This window comes from Typha latifolia, chromosome 9 (genome assembly GCF_019914945.1).
Source record: "Typha latifolia isolate L0001 chromosome 9, TyphaL0001v2, whole genome shotgun sequence".
Classification (NCBI taxonomy): domain Eukaryota; kingdom Viridiplantae; phylum Streptophyta; class Magnoliopsida; order Poales; family Typhaceae; genus Typha; species Typha latifolia.
In genome coordinates this window covers 1828163-1849381 of record NC_133094.1, presented here as the reverse complement: position 1 = coordinate 1849381, position 21219 = coordinate 1828163, and the positions used below count along the sequence as shown (strand labels likewise).

At 35.9% G+C, this 21219-nt stretch overlaps 3 protein-coding genes and 1 long non-coding RNA gene across 5 annotated transcripts; 2 read left to right on the top strand and 2 right to left on the bottom strand.

The window, feature by feature from the left end:
- Window positions 1–165: 165 nt before the first annotated feature.
- On the bottom strand, window positions 166–1514 carry LOC140794743 (photosystem II 10 kDa polypeptide, chloroplastic-like). The gene is made up of 5 exons (XM_073146892.1): window positions 1274–1514; window positions 799–857; window positions 662–717; window positions 469–521; window positions 166–378 (listed from the first exon to the last, which is right to left on the bottom strand). Exons 1-5 carry the CDS (start codon window positions 1428–1430, stop codon window positions 284–286), a joined length of 420 nt encoding a protein of 139 aa, XP_073002993.1. The 5' UTR covers window positions 1431–1514; the 3' UTR covers window positions 166–283.
- Window positions 1515–3510: 1996 nt separating this feature from the next.
- LOC140795547 (uncharacterized) lies at window positions 3511–4263 on the top strand. Its single transcript, XR_012110311.1, has 3 exons — window positions 3511–3540; window positions 3673–3741; window positions 4011–4263. It is a non-coding gene; the product is annotated as an uncharacterized lncRNA (long non-coding RNA).
- A 1571-nt stretch (window positions 4264–5834) lies between these two features.
- LOC140795546 (OVARIAN TUMOR DOMAIN-containing deubiquitinating enzyme 5) lies at window positions 5835–9079 on the bottom strand. Of its 2 annotated transcripts, XM_073148184.1 has the most exons (3): window positions 8813–8998; window positions 6965–6991; window positions 5835–6832 (listed from the first exon to the last, which is right to left on the bottom strand). In XM_073148184.1, exons 1-3 carry the CDS (start codon window positions 8914–8916, stop codon window positions 5956–5958), a joined length of 1008 nt encoding a protein of 335 aa, XP_073004285.1. In that variant the 5' UTR covers window positions 8917–8998; the 3' UTR covers window positions 5835–5955. The 2 variants fall into 2 exon arrangements, with proteins under 2 accessions (XP_073004285.1, XP_073004286.1); XM_073148185.1 differs by lacking the exon at window positions 6965–6991 and having other exon boundaries at window positions 8813–9079.
- Window positions 9080–10758: 1679 nt separating this feature from the next.
- Window positions 10759–15026, top strand: LOC140795592 (cold-responsive protein kinase 1-like). The gene is made up of 7 exons (XM_073148262.1): window positions 10759–11151; window positions 11778–11914; window positions 12055–12161; window positions 12260–12470; window positions 12581–12818; window positions 13085–13235; window positions 14447–15026. The coding sequence occupies exons 2-7, from the start codon at window positions 11845–11847 to the stop codon at window positions 14819–14821; spliced, it is 1152 nt and encodes a 383-aa protein (XP_073004363.1). The 5' UTR covers window positions 10759–11151; window positions 11778–11844; the 3' UTR covers window positions 14822–15026.
- The last annotated feature ends 6193 nt before the right edge of the window (window positions 15027–21219 follow it).

The window sequence follows — 21219 nt, the reverse complement described above, 5'->3', positions numbered from 1 at the left end:
GAAGTTTTCAGTGAAGCATTTGTATGCATTCCCATCATGCTGCTTTTCAACTGTTCTTTTTTAACTTGTCAATTGAAATATTTTGGTGTTTGTTAGAAGCTCATGTCTTAATGGATTACTTGGTAACCCAATTGTACTCTTGACAATAACCAGATCATCCCATGATTTGTAATATTCAAGGAGTTAAGATATATGCATTAAGCAATAAGAAAGTAGATGAGACTACCAACTAGTTCTTGGACCATTTATTCACTACAATACATAACCTAATTTTACAATATTTTTACTGGGAAAGGGCACTGGTGTTGTAGACAAGAAGAGCACCCCCAAGTAGGAGACCAGCAAGAGTAACAGCCCATATTAAGAGTCCTGTGGTTCCTGCATCATTCCAAAATCACCTTCTTAATTACTCGATTGATTTCTAATGCATCAAAAAGAATATTTCTATCATCCCTATTTTGTGCTTACCTCCAACATAGACATCACCACTTGGAGACCATTCTTCTGGGCTGTAGATTGGGCTGCACATTAAATACTAACATCATAATCCAACTAGAAAGATTTATCTTTGAAACATGCATATCTATCTGATTTTTTTAGCTCAGGAGTGAGATTAGTTATTGATGATGATATTCACAATAATGATATTTTGAATTCCTACCTGTAGCCGTCGACGTTCGCGCCGTATTTGTCGACGAATTGGTATACACCCTTTCCCTGTAGTTAGAAGGATATCAGAATATGATTCCATTATTCACTATGATCTGAGATGATGAGGTGAAAGAAATTTTTTTTAACCTTAGCCTTTCTTCCAGATGCATCAACTCCACTAGATAAGCTCATGCCTCCTCCAGGCCCTACAAAGTGCTCATTTCTTAATCACCACAAAAGGGAAGAGAATTCATGCATACAACAACTTGAAAACATACGAGAAAAGAAGCAACAATCTTTTAGATAGTAGCAAAGCTTGGTTGATTCCTTTACAGCCAAATATAGCTAACTAAGACAAAGTACCTTTGGAAAGTAAAGCCCAAAGGCTGGTAGTGTTTACAACTTAACTCTCAGGCTCTCAGTGAAGCATAATTACAAACATCTCAAAGTCACTTGGTCTTAATAACCAGCAATTCCTTTCACTTGATAATTTTTAAAAAAAAATTCAAATACTAGTGGGAATATCACAATATTATGTCAAACGGTATGCCATGCATGAAGCAAAGTGCTAATCTAGATTGGATCAAGAGGGATTTGAAAAAGTTGAGATTTTGGTGCTAACCATAGGGTGTGGATGTCTTGATCTTCTTGCCACCACTGGCCTGGACCTTGAAGGAAGAGGAGGATGGCTTAGCCAAGGAGGGGATTCCCCTAACTTTTGGCCTCGCAAGAATTGGAGATGGCTTCAAGGACAGGGAGGAGACAACACTGCTTGCCATCTCTGATCTCTAATGCTATTGCTTGCTATCTTTGCTCTCTCTTCAAACTTAGCTTTCTTTTTGTCTAAGCTTCCTGTACTGCTCTTCAAACTGCACATATGAGAGTGATATGAAGTGGCGGTTCTTTGTCCTGTTGACACCTGGCGTGCCCTCTATGGCCATATCCTGATATCGAGATTCCAACATTATCCACTCCGAGGTTATATTTTTGAGATAATTAGGCTGGACAGTGACTCATTAAATTTAACTATAAAAAAATCTTTAAAGACGTTAGTTATTCATTAAAAAATTTATTAAAAAAAATGAAATGTGACTCTTATTTTAGACTCTCTAGAGATAATTTTTTTATTAATACTGTTAAAAGAGGATAATAAATTTTTGTAGTTTAAAGAGTCAATATATACTAAAAAAAAGAAAGAAATGAACAATAGTTTAGGTCTTATAATTATTGCTTATATTTTTTATAGATTTGGATAAAATCAAACAGAGCAGCTCTCTTTGCTAAGATTTGTGGGTCCTCTTCTATAGATTAAAAATAAAAATAGTGAAATACAGGGTGTAAATTGAATAAACACATAATGTATTAACGTAGGGTGTGAAATGGAAAAAGCCCCATAGAGAATTCTTCCCCTTCAACGGCTACTATATATAAAACGCTTTATAGCTTTCCGCCGCCATTTTTCCTTGCTTCTTATCTTGGAGCTGGTTTTCCAAAGATCAAAGTGGTTTTCCAGCTAATTTGGGAAGTGGGTTTGCAGTTTTCACAAAGAATTTGCTCCATCCTCCCTTGGGATGAAGTGGGCCTGAAGGATTTCCATCAAGATTGCGACTTTCTCGATCAAGAAATTAAAGGAAGAAACCTTCCAACCTCCGGTGGTTTCTTGCAAGTGGGAAGTGGTTTTCCGGCTGAGAGAATGAGGAGAAAGAGGATTTCGGCAGGAGGATTGCCAAAGAAAGCGATTTTGCAATGGGTTCCATGCACGCCAGTGAAGGCGGAAGCAGTCGCCGATAAATCTCCTACCACTATGCCGGCACCGGACGGTCGGCAGCCAAGATTGCCGTCGGAAGATTCTCCATACGTGCGAGCAAAGCATGTTCAGGTAACAGGACAACGCCGCTCTTTTTCTTCTTGATGATTTATTCGAATCTTTTGGCATATAGGAGGCTTGGTTGAATACATGAATTTCTCTAGTGGTTGCTTCTTTTCATGGTCTTAGATCGTGTTTGCGATTTCTTGAGAGTTGTGTGTGTCTTTCATTCTTGATTCATCGCCGAACTCTGCATTTGTTGCAAGTGGTTTTACTGGATTACACTCATGGCAGCCATTTAAGGAAGAATCTAGGTATTTGAAGGTGTCTAATCCATAGATATGACTAGGTTGTGTAGGATTATTTGTACATTCAAATTGGATAATGATTGGATCATATCAGGATGTTATCTCACTTTTTCTTTAATAGTCTTCTTTTCTGTATTGCTTAATGCTGCATTGTTATCTGCAGTTAATTGACAAGGATCCAAGCAAGGCAATTCCATTGTTCTGGGCTGCTATAAACAGTGGAGACAGAGTAGATAGTGCACTGAAAGACATGGCTTTTGTAATGAAACAGCTGAATCGAGCTGAAGAGGCCATCGAGGCGATAAAATCCTTCCGCAATCGATGCTCTGCTGAAGCTCAGGAGAATCTTGACAATATTCTTCTTGGTCTATACAAGGTGAAACATTGGATCATCTATTCTTGTTTCCTCTGATATAGCCTTCTGAGAATTCTTCTGTCATGATCAATGCAAATCGCCTTTTTAATCTGGATTTATATGATAAACATCAGAATACACCCGGTAAGCATTTAGCTGATAACTTCGACGATATCTTGACATATTTGTTTACTCAAGTATCATTAAGTAAAATTCTTCTACTTTGTAGCTATTAGCTATTATTTTCTAAAACAGCTTGGCATGTGCAAACAGAGATGTGGAAGAAAAAAAGACGAAATCGAGCTGCTGAATGTCAAGCTGAAAATGATAGATGACGGTCTAGCTTTCGGTGGAAGGACGACAGAGGTGGTAAGATCTCAAGGGAAAAAGATAATCTCCCTCAACAGAGAAAAATCAAGGTAGAAAGAATTGAAGACTTTATGCTTCATGTTCCATTCTTCAATGTTATATCCACCAACTTTTTCGATTTCGATTCGAGCCCATTAATTAGTATGATTGTTTCCTGACCTTCTTCTTTCAACCTCCCGCAGGCTGGTGGGGAGTCTTGCATGGGTTTACATGCAATCCGATGACTATAGAGAAGCAGAAAGACTTTACAGGTAACTCAGCAAGAAATAACTGCACAAGAAAGGATCCTTTTAGCGTCGATTATATATGAGCAAAAGACTATTAGTTGCCATTACAGAGAACTGACTACTTTCTGTGTTTGTATTTTTATTTTTTAGTTGTATATTTACTTTTTCCATGTTTGGTCATGATCAATAGGCTTAGTGCTCTCCTATCCTTTTAGCATTAAATTGAAAACTTAACATGGAATTAGTTACATCAGAAATAGCAGCGGCTAATTTGTTCTTCATCAAAAATGCAGGAAATCTCTCGCTCTAGATCCAGATATCAGCAAGCAGTGTAATTTAGCTACATGCTTGATGAAAGCAGGAAAGGTAGAAGAAGCCAAGGCAATTCTTCAGAGTATAAAGAAGCCATCTCCAAACAGAAGAACTCGCTCCTATCTGAAGTCCCTTAAGCGTTGTACTGAATTGTTTAGCGCACTTGAATCGCAAACAAATTTACTTTCTGTGCCTGAAGAAGTAGAGCAAGAAGAGAAAATGACCCTTATCTCAACCAATACTAGGCATGTGGGAAGCTCAACATCCATTTCTCCAGATGGGAGGGAAGATACAGGTTCAGATCTTGAGAATTCTAGTTCTTCTCAATTGGCCAATGGGTACTCTTTGTCATTCGGATCTATTTGCCTGGGAGATCTCTCACCACCTTCATGCAGTCAGAACTTATCTAATCATGTCACTCCACCATCTGAGATTAGAAAGGGAAGACTGGCTCACAGTCATGTAAACAAAGGATCATTTACTGATGTTCGCAGAAGGAGGTTAATGAACTCTTCTCGTAGAGCATATCTTTCTCCTGTTCCAGCTGTCGGAAACGAAAGGCTGGAGCCTCGAAAAGAGATTGAGAAATCAAGGGAAGTTAAAGATGACAATGTGATGGCTGAAGTAGCACAAGAATCTCAAAATCCTGTTGGCATCCTACAGGCCAAAGCAACAAGAGGGAGTACTAATTCCTTGAAAGCTACAGAAGATGAGAATTTACATCTGAGCTCTAGGAAATTGACCAAAAGGATGATGAAACGAGCGATGAAACGAGCGGCTAGAGCTTCCTTATCAGCTTGTCAAAGAGAGAAGGAAGAAAAATCTCAGATTTCGAGTAATGCATCTGTTACTAGCAATAATGCCACTAAGACAGAAGCTGAGAATTCCTTGATTGCATTGACGACAGCACCAGAAAAGCTAAGTGGCCGCCTATCTGTGTGCATGGACATGATATATGAACAAGGATCTGATCTCTCCACAGATACTAATTTGCATGTAGAGAAGATTCAAGTCAAAAGTCTAAAGAATGATGAATCTCATAATTCCAATAGTAGCTCAGTGGAAGAGAAGATTGAATCACCATTAATCTCAAATAGGACATGGGCTGACATGGTGGAGGAAGAAGAAGAATCCATATGTAACGAAAATGAGGACAATAATGCAGCATTTGATCACCCAAGTAGAAGCTGCAAGGATCCCAAACCAACAGTTCTTTATGGCAGCCTACCGACGCCGAAGCATTTCCGGATGAAAATGCTAGCTCGTACAGCAAAAGTCGACTAAATTTTGCTGACAGCTATTGCGGAAAGTTCAGTATGTGTTGATCTGAATTAAGGTCCTGAAATTGATTTGCAAATTCAAGGAGTAAATCAGCACAAAGATCTCTCTTGTTCGACCTGCAGCCAAACTAAATGCATCGCGCAATAGCACAGTGCCTTGGTCTATATAAAGCTAACACTGAGGATTCTAATCATACAGTAGCAGTTTTGAGGTGGTCTAATCATGGAATAAATTCAAAACCATTGCAGAGAATAGACTTAGTCTCAATCCAAGAGTGTAAACAAAGGTTGATACATGCGGAAAGAAAGGATTAGGAGATCTCTTGCTTATTTCTTTCCTAGCTCTTATTTAGGGTTCTTCTTTTTCTCTCATGTTGTGGCTGCATAGGCACGCAGCTCTGTCACTGGCTTTTTCACTTCCTCTTCGCTAGCCACTATAACTAGGGAGGGGAGGGGAAGACCATCTCGTATAATAAGGTTTTTCAATTTGTTGGCTAGAACTTGATAGGCAGGCTCAATCACAGATTAAACAAAGAAATACAAGTTCTCATAAGATTACAAAAAGGAAAACAAAGATCAAAATTGGTCTTTGGTACATTAAAGACTGGTAGTCATGTGTATCATACAAAAGAGGAGAAACTTCCGTTTACCTCATTCCATTGGGAATCACTGAATTATAATGCTCCCCAAGCCCATAAGCATGTCTGTGATAAGATAACATGATGCTAGGATTGTCAATACCGTCTCCTACTTCTGACTTGTACTCCTTCCCCATTTCCACATCAGGGAAAGAGCCTGAAAATATCATGATATGTTTCTTAAGGCAATGGGTGAGAGCACCCAGCTCAAGTTGTCCGCCCCAAGATGCTGTAGCCTCGACCTCTTTGCAGTACTTGGCAAATCTCTCCAATGGTGTGCAATCTGAATCCAACTCTATTTTACTGTCTGATAGGAAAAATGGGAGGAAGTCAGATGCATTTTCTCTCATATACTTGGCAACCATTTCCCGGAGCTCCTGGTAATTGTATGGTGAGTTACTCCTGGAATGAAGCGACAGTTGGTCCTCAACAGCTCGGTAGAGACAATGACCGTCTGGCTTTATCTCATTGATCGTCAAACCCAAAGGCTCAAGCTTTCCTTCAAGCTTCTCATTTTCAATCATGCGGTCACTAATTATGTTGCTCTGTTCTTCTTGGATCCTCTGCTCCCTTGCTGCTTCTTCCTGAGCTCTCCTCCCTCGTCGCCTTGCACCCTTGCTAGGCTTCGATGAATCACTATGGTCAGTAACTGAAACACCAGCTATGGCCTTCACCAAATTGTCCAACTTCCCCTTCTCTGAGCTGTCAGAGTTTTTGTAGCCCAATGAAGCAAGCTCTTCTGAATGCTTTGCTTTCAATTGGGATGAGAGACACAAGATCTCATCCTCCACCTGCTTCTTCTTAGCTTTCTGTTCCGCTTTGCTGCCTTTTGCAGCTGCTTTTTTAAGGCTGACTTCCTTGTTTTGGAGTTTGATTATCTCTTTCCTGTTTAAAAGAAGCAACACCAGATCATAACAAATACTGAAAGTAACAGAGAAACTAAACTGAATTAATAATTCAGTACTTTGAACTAAAAAGATAATTGGGAACTGAGAGTGCAACTTGCCAGGCGTCTACCTCCAAAATCCAAGTTGCAGATTATTCCTTCATAAAAGGAAAATAAAGAAATCAAAGAAACAAAAACATTACACATGATGGCTTGAAGATTTATTCTAAGATCTATTTATTGCTTTGGCAGCATCTTTGATGGAATAAACAAAAGGTCGATTCAGATGTTTTCACAGTTGGATCATATGTTAATTCTTAAAGAAAACTTCAGGTAATCTGGGAATCAGTAACAATTTGAGAGTAATTATCTACATTTCGATGTGAAGTTGCCAATACAAATATTATATTGCTTATTCATATCTTATGTAGAAAATTAGCTTTTAGGCATATAGAAAAATTCTCATACACTTGATGCCAAAAAATAAGTCCACCATTACTGATAATTATTCAAAAAGAAAGTTGCCCCATTTGTTTACACTTTGCACCCGAGGAATTTTCAATAACTCAATCATACCTATCCATGCTTCATGTTCAAAGGAGAGTTATGTAATTGATGTATGACAACATCAAAATTCAAAATACAATCTCAAAGGAAGAGGTAAAGATATATAACCAGAAACATCAAATAGATAATAATTTTCTAATGTGGAGGTGCATTACAAACAAGTTATTCAATTGAGAAAAGAGTACTACTGCAGTAGTGGGTTGAATAGGGGGCCAAAAATCCAGATCAATTGTATCTAGTAACTAGTTATTTATATAGGACCAAAGAAAAGTATGAAATTACGAAAATGTAAATGTTTCTATTCTCTTCTTGGTGGAGGATCCCATGTTTTCTTCGTCTTCTTTTCCTAATAGCTGGGTGAGTTACCTTCTTTCCCCTCACAATCATGTTTATCTTTCACCTCTCCTCTTCTTCCGACTGTACTTATACGAAAAGGACAAAAAAATATCCGGTGCGCAATCTTTTCTCTACTTCAATGTGGATTCATGCATATCCTTTGTCTTTCCTTATATTAACATGTCAAATATCCAGAACCACATCACAAATCAACTTTTGGTTGACTTGACTAACAGACCAAGAAAGCTGGTCATTAGTATATCTGGCCAGCGAGGTGAAGCAAGGTACAGTTCAAAATCTATCATCATGGTCAATTAATGAATTTCAAATTATCGGCCCCCTCTTAAATACTAGAAAGTCTCTTGATAAAGAAACTAAAGGTGAGAGAAGCTCACAGAAAATGAAATGCGGGAAATGCAGTAGCTAGGATTACTCATTACTGCACTATTTAATATTTAAAAGCAGGTTGCAATTGGCTTTTGCCAACTTTTGACAAATACTGAGGACACATTACAATATGTGATAATCATATATCATCAAGGCTCGATGGTTGATCAATAAATAGGATTTTCGTTAAAAGAATATTCCCATGGTTTAGAACTTATTTAGGCGAATGACCTAATATTTCAGCTCACCCAACACGTTCGAGACATGCAAGAAATCAATACGTGATTGTGGCACATTAATTAAGGATCGAAACACCTAAAATGTAGTGAACTTCACAACGATCACTGGCTGCATCAAACAAGAGAGCAGAACTTTCAACTTCTTATCTAAACTTCTTTATCCATTGACGAATACCAAGTTAAAAACTAATTAAACAAAGAAAAGAAACCAAATTAAAGTACTGAAAACCCAATCTATATCGTCTCAATCACAGCAAAAAATCCAATAAACAAGCAACAACTAGTAAAACAGATTTCTACCCACTAAAATTAGCAATTTGTTTTCGAAAAATACTATCTTTATCAAAAAAATCAAAGAAAAAAACATAAAAAGAGAAAAACCCAACAACGGATATCACATCCAACAAAAACGTAAAAGGTGAAGAGCATAGCTCTGCGTTCGTGAACTACCTGTGCCTCGAGAGCATCTCTTCCAGAGACTCCTCCTTTACCGGCGCATCGGCCTGGATCTCTCCAGGAAGAGCGCCTCCTTCTTCTTCTTGGGTTGTCTCCATTGGAGGAGGAATCGCAGGAGAGAGAGAGAGAGAGAGAGAGACAGAGAGACTGCAGCCCTAAATCGAGATAGTATTCTGTATTCCTACGAAGATAACGGATCAGATTCAACCCAATGATAGTTCGATATCCCCATCTCTATCGATTTGTACGGCTCGTAACCCCGACCCGAACTCGAGAAGGAAACGGAGTCAATTATATCCGACCGCCAAAGATTTATTAAAGCACAATTACATTTCACCGCCTTCCTTTCCATGAATTTATAGTTCAAGCCTTACTCTTTCCACATTTTTCTTATTATCAGAAAAAAAAACAACAACAACCATAACTCATAACTGTAGCAGGATCTACAATTAAACAGCAAAGATGTCATGACAGTTGAAAAGAATTCATCAGTTGGATCAAAGATGCTAAACAATCATAGTTTATGGATATTCTAAATTTTTGAGCAATTCTAAATCACATATAAGAGATGTCAGCAAAGGAAAGTTATGCCACTGCTCTTACTAAATAAATTTCAACCACTACTACCTACTTATCCACCTGTTTTCCATTTGGTTGAGAAATAAAGGGACTCTTATTTATAATTTTTAGTCAAACATTATCAAATCTAGTATAATGAATAAAGTAGAGGATTCTTTATGCTGGTATTGCAACTAAATATAAAAACATAATTGCTCATTATTCTAATAAAGTAACATTTGTTGACTATAGGACTTTAATAAAGTTTAAATGATAGGTTTGCAAGAGAATAAAAAAAAAAAAAGTTGGCCATCCTGCGGTTCATTAGTCAATTTGTGGACTTTTCAATATTGAGGTCTGCAACCGGAATTGTATAGAATCCGTTATGAAGCAATTTTTTACTTTTTAAGCCCTTTTTTATAAATTAAATTAGGGTTTAATGTTGCTGTTACTAAAAGTTAAAGATTTTTTTATGCAGTAGCTTTGTTAAAATATGATAGTAATTTATGCGAATGTATTAAAATTTAATATCTATCGATTACGATTTATTATTAGATTTGAAATGTAATCAATATTTATTTATTGGCAAATACTTCAATGTATATTTAAAAATTATAATCTTAATCCAACGGCTATAATAGCCAGTTTTCATACCCCGTACCGGTTCCAAAATCACATTACGTAAGAAAAATAATATATTAGTTAAGAAGATTAATTACGTGTGCCTAACTTTCCAATTTTCTTATTATACCATTTAAGATCTTAACCATTAGATATTCGTCAAAGTGATTGATAAACAATTAACGGTACGGAAGAAGCGCTGTACATGTTTTTTTTTTCTTCCGTTAAGATTTCTCTCTTAAATATAATTATGCCTTAATTATAAGAGATATTATTTAACATTAAATAATTTAAATTTGATTATTTAGAGATAAACTTTAATTTAAATATAATTCTCTATCTCTATCTATTAAAATTTAATTTAAATTAATCTTAAACTAATGTGAGATATATGTAAATAATAAAAAAATAATTAAAAAGATAAAATATAATTAAATTTTCATCAAATTAATTATAAAAGACATCAGTACCTTATTTTGATATATATACATTACTCTCAGTTAATGATATATATGTCTTTTACTTAATAAAATATTAAGATAATATAATTGTTAAAAAATAATGTGTAAGATTATATATCTAAAAAAAATTATCTGCTGAACCAGTAATATCTTTCATTCCTATTATACCCTTAAAAATCTTAATCGTTAGATCTTCATCAAATTAATTAATAAAAAATTAATTCTATTAGAAGAAATCCTGCGACATCGTAATGGGAATTTTTTGTTCATAAATAATAAATTTGTTTCGAATCATTGCTTCTGGTCTGAAAGTGCGTAGTTGGTTCGCGGTGGCATGTGAAATTGAAAGGCGAATCCTTCAAACGAAGGCTCGCAGAAAATCCTCCCCGACACACGTGATTCGAATCGGCAATTTTTTAATTTTTTTTACTTTCAACTTTCAAGCCCTTTTTATAAGTCAAAATCTTCTTTCGGAACCAATACTTGGAGGCCACTGTCGTGCTAAACCATCTCTGGTGGTTTGGTTTTCCCCTTTGTGGCTTATCTAGTTATCTTCGGGTCAACGCATTCGATCCATCTGCTGTCATTTCTAATCTTTCGATCGATAGATCTTATGGCCGGAAAGAGGTATTAGCTCTTGGCCCGCCGGAGAAGTTGCTCACTCGCGCCGGTCTTGGATGGTTGAATCGTAAGGTGATTCTTCTTTTCCGCGCAGGGGTTGTAATTTTGGTTATTGGGCAAAAACTTTTAGTTCTTAAACTAAATTGTGCATTTGGTTTTTGATGTTTTTTTCTTTTAAATCTGAGATTGTTGGAAAGTTTGGTGCTTTATTATCTCATCGGGAATTTGGCGGCGTTCTAGAAATTCATACATATAATTGCTGGGCAAATTGTTGTCCTTCTTAGAACGTTGTGTATTGGATCTCAAATGGAAGTAGTCTGAGATTTTTCTGCAATTGTTGCTAAATTATGTAGTAATTTCAATTATCTTTTGATCAAGTTAGCATTATTATTCTTCTGTAGGTCAAGGATTTAGGTCTTCGGAGGTATCATGGTCATCTAATAAGAATTGTAGCTTCTTATGGCGACTTGCAATCAAGGAATGCATGTCCAAAGCCATTTCATCCTCTATCTCTGATAGATTAATCTTTCTTTAGCTGTTTGACTAGTTTAAGTACCATTCTTCCACATTGCTAATGTTTTGAGTTGGCTAATCCATCTTCTTTAGCTTATTTTCTCTTCAAACAAATGCAAATTTGATTTGTGGCTTCCCCTAGTACATTTTGGGATATCCCTGAGTCATGTGTCCTTATTTTGCAGGGATTCCCTTATTCATTTAAGTCAACTGTCAATATAACAAGGAATTCAGTAATTTCATCATTCAGGAATGAGTTGTTTCTCTTCCATATTCAGAAGAAAAGGTGCTTCAGTAAAACAAGTTGATGAACACAATGAAGGTAAATGTCTTCTGCGGGCCTTACACAGTTATCTTGTAACCTTTTATGTCATTCCTTGCAATATGATGCATCTCTTCCATCATCCATCCATTCTACATGGTCTTATTCATTGTTTCTCTTCATTTGTTTCATGATTCAAGGTGCTGGGCATGTAAGGATTTTCTCATACAATGAGTTGAGAAAGGCCACACAAAATTTTAACCAAGCCAATAAAGTTGGTGAGGGAGGTTTTGGTTCTGTCTACAAAGTAAGTGGTATATGATTTATTTTAATAAGAAATTGCATCATGGATGGATTATAGGCTGACATTCCTGTGGTTATGATTGTGTCTATCAATTAATGTAGGGGAGGCTTAGAGATGGGACTGTAATTGCTGTAAAGGTGCTCTCTTCCGAGTCAAAACAAGGAGTACGGGAGTTCTTAACTGAGCTTACTGTTGTCTCCGGTATCGTGCATGAGAATCTCGTGACTCTATATGGTTGTTGTGCAGAAGGAAATCAAAGAATCCTTGTCTACAACTACTTTGAAAATAATAGCCTTTCACAAACCCTTCTAGGTAGCTGAATTTTCCTACTTAGTCTACTTGAGTCCTTTGTTTTCTTGATCTTTGTGACTTTGCCGGTTTCCTTAATTGTGATTCTTCATGCTCTTCATCTCTGCATTCAGGTTCAGGCCGCAATATTATAAACTTCGACTGGAGAACTCGTGCTAAAATTTGTGTTGGTATTGCTCGTGGACTTGCATTCCTTCATGAGGAAGTGCGACCCCATATTGTCCATCGGGACATAAAAGCTAGCAATATTCTTCTTGATGACGATCTTACTCCAAAAATTTCAGATTTTGGTTTAGCTAAACTTCTGCCACCAAATGCAACCCATGTGAGCACTAGGGTTGCAGGAACAATGTGAGTATGATGCCTTTGTTTTCTCTAAGTTCTTACCATGCACTTGAATTCTTGTTACATTTTTACAAGATAATGCTGGTTTATATAAAAATTAATGATCATAAAAGTTCGATTTGTTTTTGGGTTTAAACTTGTTTTTCTGTTTCACTGAACGTACTTTATTAAGTTTTTCTTAAGACATGTTGCACACCAATAAGTAAACCAACTATCTTAGCTGGCTTTGAGTTTGCTTCCTTGTTATGACCTTCTGTTTGCATTCTTTTCAGAGGTTACTTGGCTCCTGAATATGCAATTCGAGGACAAGTGACAAGGAAGTCAGATATTTATAGCTATGGTATTCTTCTACTGGAAATAGTTAGTGGGAGATGCAACACCAATACAAAATTACCTTATGAAGAACAATTTCTTCTTGAAAGGGTAAGGGAAACTCTGCTTAAGTTGGGAGTTATACATTTATTTCTTTAATCTCTTTCATAATTGATTCAATTAATTTGTTCTGCTTGGTTTGAATTTACATCTTTATGGAGTATGTACCAATGTTCTTTTTTCTTAGTTCTTGCTGAAGGATTTTAATGCTCAAAGTTTCACTGCATTCACCATTACTAAACTTGAAGATTGAACATGATTTATACTATCATGCAGAATATGAGAGGCATTTCCTGCTGACATGCTTTTCTATCTTATTGCTCATTCAACTAAGAATTCCTTGTATTGTTTGATTCAATCCTCATTGGCATAGTCTACGTGAACTGAATGTAATACACCAAAATAAGAATTTGAAAAGTTGAATTTAAGAACTCTTGGATATGGATTATGATTCATAGTGTCATAGAAGAGTATGAAAGACACTTAAAAAATGTGGTCACTATAGTGCTTCTTCATAAGTGTACTCTAGCTCACTAAAATAGTTGTTCGAATGGCCCCATGCAAGACATCCAGCAGTTCAATGTGCACAGACTATATCTAGACTCTAGACGATGAGAGATCATAAAAGAGTTCCAAAATTTCAAGCAAATAGGTTGTGGGAATGTTGTAATCACAGCTTTTGAATTTAGTTGGTACTTCTTAACATTGGCATTGGCATGCTAAATGCATTGCTTGGATGAAATGCTCAGAACATCCTGTGAAGAGGGACTATCTCTGAAGCTTGGCTGGAGCAGGTTTTAATACCTTAAGACAACAGCTGACTGGTTGGCAAGGGATGCCTACCTGTGTCTGCGTACTGTCCTATTTCTGTTGATTTCTTTTGCCAACCTGTTCTTTCAGGCTATGGGTGAATAGAGAAAAGAAGAGAACAATAAATCTGCATAATGTCTTAGAAATTTAGTCCATTTGTGCTGGATTGTTCTTCATCTGTACTTAGCTCTGTTTTGGCTTCAACATGAATTGGTGTCTGGTATTTCTGCAATTGTCAAGATTGACTCTACAATTATCGTAACTTGAAAACTATCTATACCATTAAATATTTTCTTATTTACAGCATGCCTTACATGGGGTTTGGGAGGCTCTTTCACTGAGATTCCTAGTCTAAGATATGCTTCATCTTGCTTAATTTTCACCTGAGTTTTGAACAGTATAATATGGTCTTCCCTCAATCCTTAGATATCACAAATTAGCTTGTCTTGCAGACATGGTTTCTCTATGAAAGTGGAGAGCTGGAGAAGGTCATAGATACTTCTCTAGACTATGATTTGGATGTTGAAGAGGCGATAAAGTTCTTAAAGATTGGACTACTGTGCACTCAAGATGATACAAAGCTTCGGCCACCCATGTCAGCCATCATTAAAATGCTGACAGGAGAAAAGAGCGTTCACTCTATGAAGATCAACAAACCTGCCGTAATTAATGATTTCATGGAGCTTAAAGTTGGAAGCCAGAAAAGAGTTAACGAGGTCCAGACGTCGTCCATCATGTCTTCCTCTATGGTGGCAACTTCAGCATTCTCATCTGAAGATACCACACATGCATCCATGACATTCACTGCGATATCTGAGCGAGAATGAAAACATCACATATGTTCTAAAGAACTGAGAGATTACTTTGAAGTAAAGAAGAATGTAGAGTCCCTGTAGCAGAAATTCTTTGTGTGCGTGTATATTCATGTCGTGTAGGTATCAAATACTTAAGCAGCTGAATATAAGCAATTCTTGCAGGCTGCCAATGTAATGCACCGTCTGTCTATTTATGACACATACCAAAGTGTAATCATATCATTTGTGTAGGTATCTACTCACCATCTTAGATTTCGACCGCAAATTTCAGGATAAAAAATTAAGGCGTAAGGGGTTTATACATGCACATATACATTTATCTGAGTTTTAGCTAAATCTGTATGTGCAAGATGCCGCATTGCACTGCTTCTAAGGATCTTGTGTTCTTAAAGCTAATGACTTTAAGAAAACTACATATTGATCCCTCATTTACCACCTACAGATTCCATAGGATTTGGGTGATCTTACAAAATTTGAAATCATTTTAGCTTTTCATACAAATGACCCATGAAGAAGCAAAGTTACATAATTGGTACTAGAGTTCTCAGGTTCTACCTTTGTCTCTTTTGTCAACCCCCATAAATTCACAACTGAAGCATGATGGTTGCTTTCATTGCATATGTCAAAATGTTATCTTTGGGAAACAACTATCTTGTAACATGAACATAACAGGAGTTGGGACTCCAATGTGGCCAGACATAGTCGGCAGAAATGATATAAATCCAATAACTTTAATTGTGCTGGTTCAAAATCTTTCCTTAGTGCAATTAAAGTCGTTGGATATGCATGATCGATACGTCGATATGCATTCAATGAATTGGTCCATCACGGAGACAGGAAATTGGTACTGGTTTTTCTATGAATTCCAGGTCCTGTGGCTTTTTCTGGTGCTCCCTTGGTGATTGGCTCTTTTTCTTTAGCAGTCCTTGAAAATTTCCCCTCCGGAAGTCCTTGGAAAGATAGAGGAGCCCCTGAAGGACAAACACTTAGGCCTACCACCTCTCCTTAGCTTTGGGTTGGTTTGCATTTGACGAAGCAATCACAAGCAAAAATAACCTCTTACTCATGTGGTGGAGGGTCCCTCACAACCCCACAGTTCAGCTGGAAAAGGACTTCTCTTTAGGGTGGGGATGGGCCCTAAAGTTATTTCCTCTTGAGTTTTGATCCATTTGTAAGTAGTCATTGTGAGTATTTTCAGAAGAATATAAGAATGTGAGACTAGAAGGAGGAGAGGTAAGCATCATAGTGAATAGAGTAAAATATACCCCATAAATTCTTTTCATAAACAAAGAGGTGTTCTATCTGTTGCATTTATAACTTCTTTTTTTAAAATTAAGTCCATAGATAGAGTTAATTCATTAAGATTCAATAAACAAAAACAACATAGATATGCAAGCGTAAATGCATCTCCAGACAAGTTTTTGTTACATTAAACGAACATAAGACTTTTTTTTCCTTTTCTCTTTGTTATTTCAGAAGAAAGTTAGATATTTCTATTCCATTAAAAGAATGAGAGAGAGAGAGAGAGCATATTTGAGCAAAGATTGGGTATATAATATATATTCCATAAGTTTATAGGAATTAGCCTTTGAGATCTCGATCATCCAAAGAGGTGACATCCTTATAGTAAACATACATGAAATCATAACATATTAATTACTTCATAAAATGCTATGAAAGATACAAAATGCGTAATTAAGCATATGCTTATGATGGTTAAATGGAACCTAGTTACTTAGTTAGAGTCTATGGATGAAAGCATTACACAATTGCATTGTATATATGAAAGAAATTGGATAATGAATGTCATAAGTTAGTATGAATGTATAGCACATATCTTGGATAGCAAATATACTGTCGCTAATATATTATTTTTAGTTCAGAAATTCTATGTGAATAATAAAAAAAAATTATGAGGTTAAGAAGATGCATCCAATGTTAAGAGAGATCAGTCATGAGAGATGATGGTTGTGAAGATGATGATGATGGTAAGAAGCCAATAATAAACATGCATAAGACCACTTTGTGTACTAATTGAGAGGATTAAAGAGATCCAGCAAAGCCCCATTGTAGAAAAGAAAATTCAAGGACTATTAACATGTCCAGAACCTAGCAAAATCTTGGCAGATCAGTGACTCATAGTTGCCAAGAGGTTCACATCCATGAAGACCATCATGTAAACATCATAAGACTCATACAACAAATCAATCTATTAAGAACATGACATATTCTTCCACATCTCTAAAATACTAGAATAACATAAAGGATATATATTAACCCATTCTACTTATAAGTAATGACTCATAAGCTGAAGGAATAAAAAACTTACAAAACTCTCTTGATAGCATCACCACACACACACACACATATATATATATATATCCCTTACCTGATATATTAATAGCTTTTATGATATATATAACAATTAGGTACTGCATCCCTACATAGAAATAATGGTGCATGATGAACTGGAAATAAGCTATGATCATTCCCTATACATCCATACAACTACCAAGAAATTAACAAACTACAAGACAAAAAGAAAAAAATCTCACAAAACCTAATCCACATATAATAGATGACATTAAACTCTTTATGAACTCTAGTTGAGTTAATCTTTGACCTCTGCAACAAATCACAGCTAAACATCAGTACTCTGAGCATAAAATAACCAGCATAGATACCAACACAAACCTTTTGTCTCAATCTTCCTTTCAACACACATGGATGTCAATGGCAAGGAGGCTACTACATCTAGAGAGAGAGAGAGAGAGAGAGAGAGTAGAGGCATGCTTGGCTCCTTGCACGCCACCCACATCAGCCAATCTTACCATAGATTGATCTACATGTGTGGCATACAGGGAGCCAGGCATAACACCATTTCACCATGTCATCCTCCTACTTGCCCTGAGAGAGAGAGAGAGAGAGAGAGAGAGAGCCAACTTCTCCTATAAACAAGGATACTTCCTACTCTTCTTTCTCTATGCCATCTCCCTATACACCAACTCTTTCTCTAGTTTGATAATTACTTCATAGATCTCAGAGAGAGAGAGAGAGAGAGAGAGAGAGAGAGAGCCAACTTCTCCTATAAAACAAGGATACTTCCTACTCTTCTTTCTCTGTGCCATCTCCCTATACACCAACTCTTTCTCTAGTTTGATAATTACTTCATAGATCTCAGAGAGAGAGATAGAGAGAGAGAGAGAGAGAGAGAGAGAGAGAGAGAGAGAGAGAGAGAGAGAGAGAGAGAGAACCAACTTCTCCTATAAACAAGGATACTTCCTACTCTTCTTATCTACACACCAATTCTCTCTAGTTTGATAATTACTTCACAGATCTGTGAGAGAGAGAGGGAGAGGGGGGGTGGGGGGGGGGAAGAACCAACTTCTCCTATATACAAGGATACTTCCCACTTCATCTATCTCTATGCCATCTTCTCTACACGCCAACTCTTTCTCTAGTTTGATAATTACTCCATAGATCTCAAGGATGAAGGAGCAAGGACTGAGGTGGAGGAGGATTTATAGATCTCTTGCGAGGATTACTTTTCTTACTATATATAAAGCAACAACCATGCATTAAAGATCTGAGAAACATATACATACATATATATACACACACACACACACTTTGGATACTTTTTAGGGTGAATACCTAAAAAGTTATTCTTACATCTCCACAAAACAACCATGTAGCTTTTATATCTATGCTCTAAGCTAGACCTGGTTGTAGGCTTTTGTTTGGATTATAGATTAAAGAGAAAGAAGAGATGTAAGAATTACCATTATTAATTAATTAATTTTTAGCTATAACTCTCTCTCTCCCCTTTCTCTCTCTCTTGTCTCAGAAGAAAAGGCTGCTTGCTTTCCTCTTCTGCAGTGGAGTTTGTCTGGAGCACTTGGATTAACTCATATTCTTATTGCCCAGCTCACACACCAATCAGAAATAAGATAATATTTTTTTTTATTTTCTATCTTCAACTTATCCACATTTTTGCCCTAGCTGCAAAGTTCTATAATCTTATTTTTATCAAAAATTTAAATATAAAATTTAGGACCAATTATATTTTTAATCTCCATCCATAGTTCCATATCACTTCAGCCCGTAAATCATCTATATTTATTACTAAGCCCTCTCGGCTAGAAATTATATCAAAACATACTGAAAAATTCATTAAGTAATTATTAGATGGATAAAATGAACTTACTTTTTCTTCCCTTCTCATTCTCATGCTAGAAATAGATTTTTAAAGAAATTGGAGAAGATCAATTTAAAGTATAATATTTGAAAAAAAATTACAGTAAGAACTATCAAAAGAGAATATGAAAGGAAGATGGAGTCATTTTTGTTCATCATCTATTAAGTGAATCAAAATTTTAAGATTATTTCTATCAAAGTGATACATTTAAATAATTTAATGGATAAAAATGATATGGAATAATAACTAAGAGGGTCAAAATATAAATTAAGCCTACATCACAGTCAGTATATTGATGTTTGGAAAAAAGGCCTCCGTTCTTCTTAAATCGTTGGTAGATACCGAGTCACATAAATCAACCCATATGATCATATCAACATCTAAGACTCATAGGAAGAGTTATAAGAGAGAAGGATTTTGGTGCATAAGAAACATATGGTAAGACGAGAGTTGCGTATGGAGGATATCTTCTACCAAGATATAGGTGGAGAAAACACACCAGTATTCTTCTTTTTTAGTAATATCTCCCCCATTGGCCAAAGTCCATAGATCAAATCTAACATAATTCATCTATGATAGGCTTGAATAAATTGATAAGCCCTACTCGAAGTCAACCGAGAGTATGTCCAAATATTTTTGTGTTTTATTTTATTTTTTATTTTTTATTTTTTGATAAAAGTTTATAGGCAGATAATTTATTAAGCTTCAAATAATGGAAACGAAATATAAGTGTTTAATTAAATAAAAATAAATAGAAGAAATATGAAATCTGTCCTAAAATAAGCCTCACTCTTGGCCTGCCTGAGGAGCGGACACTACAAAGAAGCCCATATACAAGATACTTGAACTATTCAACAGCGTGGCGAGTTAATAAAAAAAATATTCTTATTTTTTGGGGGGCAAATGATCAATCTACTTCTCAGATTGATTAGTAAAAACTCTCTTAGATATTTACAAATTAACTCCTTCCTTTATAAAAATTATTTATAAGATGAAAAAAGTAATTGAAAATGCTTAAACTATTCTTATGAGCAAGCCAGACGTCGGGAGGTAGTTATTTGCAAATATATCCCAAGAAAGAAATCCCACTATATAACTTTAATTTCTATGGAAATGACTAAAGTAGCACGCGTGTCAGATAGTCCTAGAGAAAAGCACCATCTTAGGAGTTAGAATGGAATCATTTTGCTAAGTAAATTAGGCCCTAATCAGCACTAATAGATGGGATAATTGGACGATTAGGATTTGCATTCCCCAAAAGCAATGATTTGGTCGTGCTAATCCTCATCATTATGCCGAGGTTACTTTTTGTAACTTTCGAGATTAAGGACAAAAACATTTGTCTTCTAGTCCCTAGAAAAGGGTAATTATGAAGGTCCATCTTTTAGTAAAGCCGAACTGCCGAAGAAGTGATTATTAAAATTACGAGTATTTTATTAGAAAAAGAGAAGTCTTTAGAATTCAAAATTCGAATACTTTTTTTTTTGGGGGGGTAAACAGCAAAATCGAGGTTGGACTTTGACCGTTGATTGTAATCATTTAGGTCTCCTCGTTTTCCTCATGAACTATGGACAAGTGATGAAGATTAAAAAGATAGATCAAAAAAAAAAAAAAAAAAACATGGAGAAACCCAAAGAGAAAGTTATTTCTAGTGCTTAATTAGCCTGCCCCACCCAGAATAATTATTCTTAAAATTATTTGCATAGTGGATGCATTTATTTTGCCTACATCCTAAACTAATTAACTCTGCATAATTAAGATAAAGAGATTAAGACAGTTGAACCAACTCTTTCCCAAAAGTAATTCATAACAAATTTAAATTAAACTTATTACCTAAGCCACTCGACTAGTGGTGACCTGCATGGTGAATATGTTGTAAGAGGAAAATTAATTTCTTTTTACATTTAAAGTTCTCAAAGTATAAGACAATTAATACATAAATTCTTAAGTAGCAATGTCTGTGTCCTTGATTTAAATATTGGTTCTAGTGTAACAAGTGCACTAAGAAATCTTGTTAGATATGCCCCCTTCTTATTTTAACTCCCCATGCACTAGTGACTTGGTCAGCCAAAGTTAAAAACATTAAAGATGCTAGTTAGGGCAAACCCACTTCTCATCACTAAAATAAAAAGGCCCATCATTCAAATGCTTTTGATAAAAATAAATAAATAAGATGAAATGAAAACTTGATTTGCCTTTGTTCTCATGAGCT

Bases quoted from the DNA above. Each gene is read 5' to 3' on its own strand.
- LOC140794743 (XM_073146892.1), bottom strand. From the start codon at position 1,430: ATGGCAAGCAGTGTTGTCTCCTCCCTGTCCTTGAAGCCATCTCCAATT. The intron at 858-1,273 runs GTTAGCACCAAA...AGCACTTTGTAG, and splicing joins CAAGACATCCACACCCTATG to GGCCTGGAGGAGGCATGAGC. The intron at 522-661 runs GTAGGAATTCAA...TTTAATGTGCAG, and splicing joins GCGAACGTCGACGGCTACAG to CCCAATCTACAGCCCAGAAG.
- LOC140795592 (XM_073148262.1), top strand. From the start codon at position 11,845: ATGAGTTGTTTCTCTTCCATATTCAGAAGAAAAGGTGCTTCAGTAAAA. The intron at 12,162-12,259 runs GTAAGTGGTATA...CAATTAATGTAG, and splicing joins GTTTTGGTTCTGTCTACAAA to GGGAGGCTTAGAGATGGGAC. The intron at 13,236-14,446 runs GTAAGGGAAACT...CTTGTCTTGCAG, and splicing joins AACAATTTCTTCTTGAAAGG to ACATGGTTTCTCTATGAAAG.
- LOC140795546 (XM_073148184.1), bottom strand. From the start codon at position 8,916: ATGGAGACAACCCAAGAAGAAGAAGGAGGCGCTCTTCCTGGAGAGATC. The intron at 6,992-8,812 runs GTAGTTCACGAA...CCTTTTATGAAG, and splicing joins GAGATGCTCTCGAGGCACAG to GAATAATCTGCAACTTGGAT. The intron at 6,833-6,964 runs GTAGACGCCTGG...TCTTTTAAACAG, and splicing joins CTGCAACTTGGATTTTGGAG to GAAAGAGATAATCAAACTCC.